Source organism: Piliocolobus tephrosceles, unplaced genomic scaffold (assembly GCF_002776525.5).
Source record: "Piliocolobus tephrosceles isolate RC106 unplaced genomic scaffold, ASM277652v3 unscaffolded_22492, whole genome shotgun sequence".
Classification (NCBI taxonomy): Eukaryota; Metazoa; Chordata; class Mammalia; order Primates; family Cercopithecidae; genus Piliocolobus; species Piliocolobus tephrosceles.
In genome coordinates, this window is record NW_022304857.1 from 296 (window position 1) to 9,488 (window position 9,193).

The 9,193-nt window shown below is 54.3% G+C and overlaps 1 protein-coding gene across 1 annotated transcript; it reads right to left on the reverse strand.

Annotated features, from left to right (window-relative positions):
• Nucleotides 1-1,698: 1,698 nt before the first annotated feature.
• GIPR (gastric inhibitory polypeptide receptor) lies at nucleotides 1,699-7,393 on the reverse strand (the record flags this gene model as incomplete). Its single annotated transcript, XM_026450602.1, has 6 exons — nucleotides 7,264-7,393; nucleotides 6,117-6,216; nucleotides 5,432-5,539; nucleotides 3,565-3,668; nucleotides 2,338-2,441; nucleotides 1,699-1,843 (listed from the first exon to the last, which is right to left on the reverse strand). Coding segments are annotated over exons 1-6 (633 nt in total), but the record flags the coding sequence as incomplete, so codon positions are not given.
• Nucleotides 7,394-9,193: the final 1,800 nt, after the last annotated feature.

The window sequence follows — 9,193 nt, forward strand, 5'->3', positions numbered from 1 at the left end:
GCCCGACCTTTTTTTTTTTTTTTTTTTTTTTAAGATGGAGCCTTGCTCTGTCGCCCAGGCTGGGGTGCAATGGCACAATCTCAGCTCACTGCAATCTCTGCCTCCCAGGTTCAAGTGATTCTCCTGCCTCAGCCTCCCGAGTAGCTGGGACTACAGGCAAGCACCCCATGCCCAGCTAATTTTTGTATTTTTAGCAGAGGTGGGGTTTCACTATGTTGGTCAGGCTGGTCTCAAACTCCTGACCTTGTGACCTGCCTGCCTCATCCTCCCAAAGTGCTGGAATTACAGGCATGAGCCACCGTGTCTGAACCCTCAATTTTTTTTTTTTTGAGACAGGGTCTCAGTCTTTCACTGGATTGCACTGGCACTGTCCCAGCAGCACAACTCACTGCAGCCTCAACCTCCTGGACTCAAGTGATCCTACCGTCTCAGCCTCCCAAGTAGCTGGGAGTACAGGTGTGGGCCGCCATGTCTGGCTAATTTTTGTATGTTTTTGTAGAGATGGGGTTTTGCTATGTTACCCAGGCTGGTCTTGAACCCCTGGGCAGAAAGCTATCCGCCCACCTCAGCCTCCCAAAGTGTTGGGATTACAGGCGTGAGCCACTGCTGGGCCATGCTATGGCTTTTTAAAAAAATTTTTTTGGCAACGGACTCTGGCTCTGTCACCCAGGCTGGAGTGCAGTGGCACCATCTCAGCTCACTGTAACCTACCCGCTCCCAGGTTCAAGTGATTCTTCTGCCTCAGCCTCCTGAGTAGCTGAGACTACAGGTGTGCACCACCACGCCCGGCTAATTTTTGTATTTTTAGTAGAGACAGGGTTTCACCATATTGACCAGGCTGATCTTGAACTCCTGACCTCCTGATCTGCCCGCCTTGGCCTCCCAAAGTGCTGGGATTACAGACGTAAACCACTGTGCCAGGGTGTGTGCTATGGCTTTTTTTGTTTTTTTGAGACAGAGTTTCGCTCTTTTTGCCCAGGCTGGAGTGCAATGGCGCGATCTCGGCTCACCACAACCTCTGCCTCCCGGGTTCAAGCGATTCTCCTGCCTCAGCCTCCCAAGTAGCTGTGATTACAGGCATGTTCCACCACCCTGGCTAATTTTGTATTTTTAGTAGGGACACGGTTTCTCCATGTTGGTCAGGCTGGTCTTGAACTCCCGACCTCAGGTGATCCACCTGCCTCGGCCTCCCAAAGTGCTGGGATTACAGGCGTGAGCCACCGCGCCCGTCCACTATGGCTTCTTAACAATTGGTATGGTCCAACTTTCGACCAGATAGTTCTCACCACGTCTACTCCCAGCCTCTAGTCTCTCCCACCCTTTCTCCTAGTAACAAACTGGCACCTACCACATCCCAGTCCCCAGTTACTTTCTTGTATCCTGCCATGCCTCACCTCCAGCAGGTGGATTCTCTCATTGGTGAAAAAGTTCAATGATGGGTGAGATAATGAGGGAGAGGAATGGAAAATTCCAATATGGGAGTGATAGGCTGGGAGAGTTCAATGAAGGCGGAGGCCGAGTTGGGAGGTTCCCTCTCCAAATGTGTCTTGATCCCCCACCCCAAGACACATTTGGAGAGGGACCCTCCCAGCTCAGATAAACTGTGAGAGTGTAGGAGATAGGAAATGCACTGAGAACTTCCTGATCCCACCAGAGAAGCAAGATTCCCATTTGGAGGAACGGAAGGAGGATGCCCACCTGGTTCCACAGCACAGGGGCCTGGTCCCCAAGGTAGGGGCCAGGTCGAGGTAGTAGACGGTCTCGGCTGAGAATCGCCGCCGCTCGCAGTGTGAAAGACGTGAACAGGTTGATGTGGATATAGTTTCTAGTGCAATGTAGTCGCCTAGGGAATGTGGAAGGCAGTTTGGGGACCCCTGGAGAGCTGTCCTCAGCCACACAGGGCTCTATTTTTTTTTAAAACAGGGTCTCACTCTGTCACCCAGGCTAGAATGCAGTGGCACAATCAGGGCTCGCTGCAGCCACAACCTCCCGAGCTCAAGCAATCCTCCTGTCTCAGCGCCCCACTATAGCTGGGGCCACAGGTGCACCACCAGCATGCCTAGCTAATTTTTTATTTTTCGCAGAGACAAGGTTTCACTATGTTGCCCAGCCAGATCTCAAACTCCTGGACTCAAGCGATCCTCCTGCCTTGGCCTCCCAAAGAGCTGGGATTACAGGCATCAGCCACCACACAGAGCTCCTTTAACCACCCCCACTGCTCCCCATAGGACCACCAGTGGATGGTTGGAGCTGCTGGAATCAGACCACCCCATCTTACTGGACAAATTGAAGCCGAGCTCACATCTCTGCCACCACCACTCAGGGTTCAAGTCCCACCTGAACAAGCTCAAGATGAGCAGGGCTAGCAGCAGTGTGGCAAGAGACAGGGAGTAGCCAACGGTGTACATGACCTGCAACCGCTCCAAGATGAGCCTTTGGTCCTAGGAGGGGCGAGAAGGGGAAGGGAACAAGGCTTGGCTCGAAGCCCCAGGCCCAGAGAGAGACTGGAAGGACCTCTGCTCTTTGTTTCTGCCCAAATACCCTATTTTCTCTTGGGGAACAGCTTACCCTTATTTGAGAAGGGCCGACTCCACCCTTCAGCTCCAGGGCACGAGGCATGTGACCAGCCAACCAGATAATTTTTTTTTTTTTTGAGATATAGGCTTGCTTTGTTGCCCTGGAGTACTCTGGCAGGATCATGGTTCCTTGCAGCCTTGCCCTCCAGGGCTCAAGCGATCCTCCCACCCGAGACTCCAGAGTAGCTGAGACTACAGGTGCGCAGCAACATGCCCAGCTAATTTTTGTATTTTTAATAGAGACGGGGTTTCACCATATTGGCCAGAATGGTCTCAATCTCTTGACCTCGTGATTCGCCCACCTCGGCCTCCCAAAGTGCTGGGATTACAGACATGAGCCACTGCTCCCGGCCAAAGTTTTGTATTTTTTGTAGAGATGGAGTTTCACCATGTAACCCAGGCTGGTCTCAAAATCCTGCGCTCAAGCAATCATCTTCTCAAAGTGTTGGAATTACAGGCATGAGCCACTGAGCTCAGCCCAACTAGAGCATTCTTTTATTTAGTTATTTATTTTTTTGAGATGGAGTCTCGCTCTGTCACCCAGGTTGGAGTACAGTGGCACGATCTTGGCTCACTGCAACCTCTGCCTCCTGGGTTCGAGCGATTCTCATGTCTCAGCCCCTTGAGTAGCTGGGACTACAGGTGCACACAACCACGCCCGGCTAATTTTTGTATTTTTAGTAGACACGGGGTTTTGCCATGTTGGCCAGGCTGGTTGCAAACTCCTGACCTCAAGTGATCCACCCTCCTTGGCCTCCCAAAGTGCTGGGATTACAGGCATGAGCCACAGCACCCAGCCATCTTATTCTTTTCTATCACAGAAGCCAATACATCTTTCTCTCTCGCTCTTTGAAGCAAGTCTGAGTTGAGCTTCTCTCACTTACAACGCAGAGCTCTGAACAGTCCAAGGGATTTCAGGCCCTGCCTGAATCTACTGCCTTTCCTTCTCTCCCTGGACTCCTAACCTGAAGCCCTCACCTCTTCTTACCAGAAAGGCCTCATTCTTCTCTGGGTTCTCACATTGTGTGTGGTCTCTCCAAAGTCCCCATTGGCCATCACTGCCACACTGGCGGAGGACAAAACCTGCAGCCACTGTGGGGAAAGAAGAGAGGGAATTAAGGCACACAGAGAAAGAGATAAATACAGAAAGACAAACCGGGAGACAGTAACAGAGAGGGAGAGAGCCGAAGTGGTGACCATGATGATGGTGATGATAAACCCTTACATGGCATGTTATCTGTATTAATTTAACATTCATACAAGCCCATGGAATTGGTAATATCCTTAACCTAGTTTTACATATGGGAAAATTGAGATACAAAAAGTTAAGGCTGGGCATGGTGGCTCACGCCTGTAATCCCAGCACTTTGGGAGTCTGCAGTGGGCAGATCAGGAGGTCAAGAGATCGAGACCATCCTGGCCAACATGGTGAAACCCTGTCTCTACTAAAAATACAAAAATTAGCTGGGCGTGGTGGCGCCCGCCTGTAGTCCCAGCTACTCGGGAGGCTGAGGCAGGAGATTGCTTGAACCTGGAAGGTGAGGTTACAGTGAGCCAAGATCATGCCACTGCATTCCAGCCTTGCAACAAAGCCAGACTCCGTCTCAACAACAACAAAACAACAAAAACAACAAAAGTTAAATAGGCCTGTAATCCCAGCGCTTTGGGAGACTGAGGTGAGAGGATCCCTTGAGGCCAGGAGTTTAAGATCAGCCTGGGTAACATGGCAAGACTCCGCCACTGCCAATTAAAAAAAAAAAAAAATTAGCTGGGTGTGTTAGCATGTGCCTGTAGTCCCTGCTATTTGGGAGGCTGAGGCAGAAGGATCTCATGAACCCAGGAGTTTCAAGGCTGCAGTGAACTATGATGCCGCCACCACATGGGTGACAGACCCAGACTCTGTCTCAAAAAGAAAAAAAATAGGGGCCGGGCGAGGTGGCTCACGCCTGTAATCCCAGCACTTTGGGAGGCTGAGGTGGGCGGATCATGAGGTCAGGAGATCGAGACCACGGTGAAACCCCGTCTCTACTAAAAAAAATACAAAAAATTAGCCGGGCATGGTGGTGGGGCCTGTAGTCCCAGCTACTTGAGAGGCTGAGGCAGGAGAATGGCGTGAACCCGGGAGGTGGAGCTTGCAGGGAGCCGAGATTGCACCACTGCACTCCAGCTTGAGCAACAGAGCAAGACTCCGTCTCAAAAAAAAAAAAAAAAAAGAAAAAAGAAAAAAGAAAAAAAATAGGTTAAATAAATAAACTGTCTGAGGCGACTTAACCAGTTAGGCTAAGATGCCCAGAGACTGACCGACTCAGGAAAAGGAGACAAAATAAGAACGCTGTGGTGGCCGGGCATGGTGGCTGACACCTGTAATCCCAGAACTTTGGGAAGCCAACGCCGGCAGATCACTTGAGGTCAGGAGTTCGAGACCAGCCTGGCCAACATGGTGAAACCCCGTCTCTACTAAAAATCCCCCCCCCCCCAAAAAAAATAGCCGGGTGTGGTGGCGCACGCCTGTAATCCCGGCTTCTCGGGAGTCTGAGGTTGGAGAACCGCTTGAACCCGGGAGGCAGAAGTTGCCGTGAGCCGAGTTCATCCCACTGCACTCCAGCCTGGGCGATAGAGCGAGACTTCGTCTCCAAATAAATAAATAGAAAGAGATATGGAGACAGAGAAGCTGCATTATGTGAGAGAGTCAGGGTTGGACAGACAGGAGAAACCCAGCCTGCTGGAAAGGAGTAGGGGGCAAAGAAGAGCAGGAGAGGGGTGCAGGTGAGCTGCGGGACTCGGATGTAGGAGTCTGGGGGCAAAGGTTAGCAGCTGTTTGTATCTGGGGAGGGCTCTGGGCCCAGGGTCCTCACCGTGGTGGTACCAGGGCAGGTACCAGGGGCAGGACGCACGGGCAGTGGCGTTGGGTGCAGCATAGTCCCAGCAGACGTACATATCGAAGGACCCGTTACAGGCGAGGCCTGGGAGAGGGCATGAGGGCCAGGTGCCCAGTGGACCTACTAAGCAGTGGGCCGGTGCTTCTCCGCCAGCCACACCAAGCCCGGCTCTAGCCCCGCCCACTCGGAGGTCGTTCCGTCCCGGCTGGTCCACAAGCTCCTCCCACCAGCCTCAAAGCTCCGCCCCTCTCCCTGCCCACTCTGGGCTCCTCCCACGAAACAAGTCCCCTCCCCAGATCGTCCCACCTGGAGGGGCCCGTCAGTCTCCATCCCAAACCCCGCCCCCTTCAAAGTTTATTTATGTGCGGGCCCCGCCCAAGGCTCCACCCATTTCGAGCTGCTTCTCAGGCCTTCCGAAGGAACTGTGGTCCTGCCCCAGTTCCCACCACGCTCAGGTCAGCCCCCGGGCCTCTCCAGCCCACATCGCCCCGAGATTTCTTCTCCGCCCGTCAGCCCGAGGCCCACCCCAAGTCCACCCCTCTCAGCCTCAGCCCTCCTGGTCACACCTGAAGGCGGTTCCGCGGCTGCCCGTCTGCCCCAGGCCCACCCCAGCCCACTCCAAGCCCACCCCTCTCAGCGTCCCCAGCCCTCCTGGTCACACCTGAAGGCAGTTCCGCGGTTGCCAAGGTCTCCTGGCACTCCCTGCGGTACCGTTCCCAGCGCTGGTACAGCTCCCCCGCCGTCTGCCCCTCAGAGCCTGTCTAGGAAAAGAAAGAAGGGAGGACCCCCCAGACGGACCCCCGCTCCCTGGCTGCTAGTTCCATGTGGGCCAGAAGCGCCCCAGAGACTTCAAGGGGCTGTCGCGTTTTACTCGGGAGTCTTTGGTGGCTTGGAGACCAGTTCCAAGTTTTGGGGTGGGGTGCCTGGAAGCCACCCAATGGAGTTGCTATGGGAGACTGAAAACCTTCAAGAAAATTGGGGAGGGGGTGGCTGGAAATTATCAGGAAGATTTGTTGGGGGGGAAAAGGGAGTGGAAACAATAATGAAAACTTGAATCTGGGCCCGGGCGCAGTGGCTCAGGCCTGCAATCCCAGCACTTTGAGAGGCTGAGGAGGGTGGGTCACTTGAGGCCAGGAGTTCGAGGCCAGCCTGGCCAACACGGTGAAACCCCCGTCTCTACTAAAAATCCAAAAATTAGCTGGGCGTGATGGAGTGCGCGTGTAATCCCAGCTACTTGAGAGGCTGAGGCGGGAGAATCGCTTGAACCCGGGAGACGGAGGTTGTACTGAGCCGAGATCATGCCACTGCATCCCAGCCTCAGTGACAGACTGAAACTCTGTCTCAAAAAAAGAAAGCAAACAAACAAAATACCACCCAACAACTTGAATCTGGGCAAGCGGGGCAGTCTTGAAACTCTCTTTGCGCTAAGGGAAGCCTTTTTTCTTTATTTCCTGAGACAGGGTCTCACTCTGTCACCCAAGTTGGAGTGCGGTGGCACGATCTCGGTTCACTGCAACCTCTGCCTCCCGGGCTCAAGTGATTCACCTGCCTCAGCCTCCCGAGTAGCTGGGATTACAGGCGACCGCCACCACACCCGGCTAATTTTTGTACTTTTTTAGTAGAGAGGGAATTTCACCATGTTGGCCAGGCTGGTCTCGAACTCCTGACCTCAGGGGATTCACTCGCCTCGGCTTCCCAAAGTGCTGGGATTACAGGCGTGAGCGACCGCGCCGGGACGAGGGAAGCCCTAAAACCGTCCCCATACCTCCCTCCAAGCCTGGAGCTCCTCTGGCTCCTCGCGTCCTCACCTCCGCCCTCCGGAGCAGCAGCCCCCACAGTGAGAGCCGCAACAGCAACTGCAGGATCGGAGAGGTAGTCATCGTGAGGGCGGCGAAGGGTCTGGTTCGTGTAGGAGCGATCAGGCCCGGAGGGTCCCAGGACAGGGTTAGCACCTCTGCCCTCCGACTCCAACCCCAGCGTCACCCCGCCTCAAGGATTCACACACGCGGACTCCGCGGCAGCACACTCGCTCCCCCAACTCCCAGGCGTGATGATCTGCGGGGAGGGAGAGGCACAGGAGTGGGTGGGACTCCGGTGGTGGGCGGGGCCCCTTAAGTGATTCCCCGGCCGCCCCTGACTGTTGCTGGGGCAGCAAAGGTGGAAGGGGGGTGTTTGCTGAGCGGGCGGTTGCCCTAGAGCTACGCTGGGCGGAAGTGTCAGTGTCACCGCGAGTCTGGACCTACAGACTCCTGGGAACCGGGGGACAGCCTTGGAGAGGAGGGAGTAGAAACCGTCAGCCTAGCCCCCTTTTCTATGGGGAACTGAAAAACTTGAAGGTTTTCAGTAACCCCTAGTGGGGTACTTGAAACGCCCATCTGAGTTCCCACAGCCTGGTGGAGAACTTGAAACGCCCATCCGAGCTCCCACTCTCCAAGCCCAAAGGGTTTTCTAGCACAGATAGGAACCCAACCTTATAAAACTTTCCCCGCTGGGGGTAGATAAAGCCCAGAGTAAGTAAGTGGAACAACCCTTTTCCAGCATCCAAATACTGAGGGACTAGAGAAGCGACGGATCCGGGGTTAGGTGTGCAGATGCCTGGAAATCCATCTATCTAATGCCCAACAGCCACTCACCCGCGCCCCCGCGGCCCCACATAGAGAAAGAGGAAAGCAGAGAGGATCTCAGGTCCAGCCCCAGAAAGACAGACAACGACGTCACAGATACAAGAGACAGAAATATAAAGACTGAGAGGCGCAGAGACGGAGGGACAGAATGAGACCCCCAGCCAGAGACCAGAAAACAACAAACAGAGAAAGAGATACAAATGTGGGCTAGGAGACAAAGAGGAGGCAGGGACGTGGAGGGAGACAGAGCCGGGGAAAGAGAAGTTATCTAGCAGCTAACCAGAGATGGAGACACGCAGACAGAGACATCAAGAGACAGAGATGAGCAGAGACTGTGGTGGGCACAGAGACAGAGAGACAAAGGCGGGGCAGAGAAGCAGAGAGGGAGAATGCCAGAGACTTGAGGCGTCAAGGGGGGCAGGGAGAATGGGCTGGAATTGGGGAGCCCTCACCTGTCCCCAGTCCTGCTCCTGGTCACTTGCTCCTGCAGCCCCCTGCCACCGCTGCCTCCACTGCCTCGTCTGAGCTCTGGGAGAGGTGACAGACACTGGCAGCCCAGGGTGGTGGGAGGGGGCGGGGCCAAGGCGGGACAGGGAACGGAAGTGGGGAGCTCTGGGGCAGAGAGCCGAGCAGGGGGCAGTAGTCAAGGTCATGAGTGAGGGCAGTTACTGAATGGTCCTTATCTTCCTAAGGACCCCTGCACCAAATGTGTACAATCTCTCATGCTGTCCCACCCACAGGTACCCACCCCCAACTGCCACTCATTCCCACAGCCTCAGTCACTCAATCAAACATGCAGTGTCACACACAATCCCATAGGCTGAGCCGTGAAAAGGCACAGTCATAGAACCTCACAAGCTGTTACTCACACAGTCACACATTTAATCACACTCATACAGTCCCACGGTCACACCCAGACAGCCACAGTCTCTCACTCACAGGTTGACAGCCATTGACAGTGAAACACAGTCACACACCCAGGGCCATGGACTCCTGCACAGACACAGTAACACTCATAGTGTCCCACAATTCCAACAACACTGTCAATCACACACACACATTCACGCAATCACTGGCTTTCATCACAAACACTCTTGCCCTGCTAGCCTGTGTG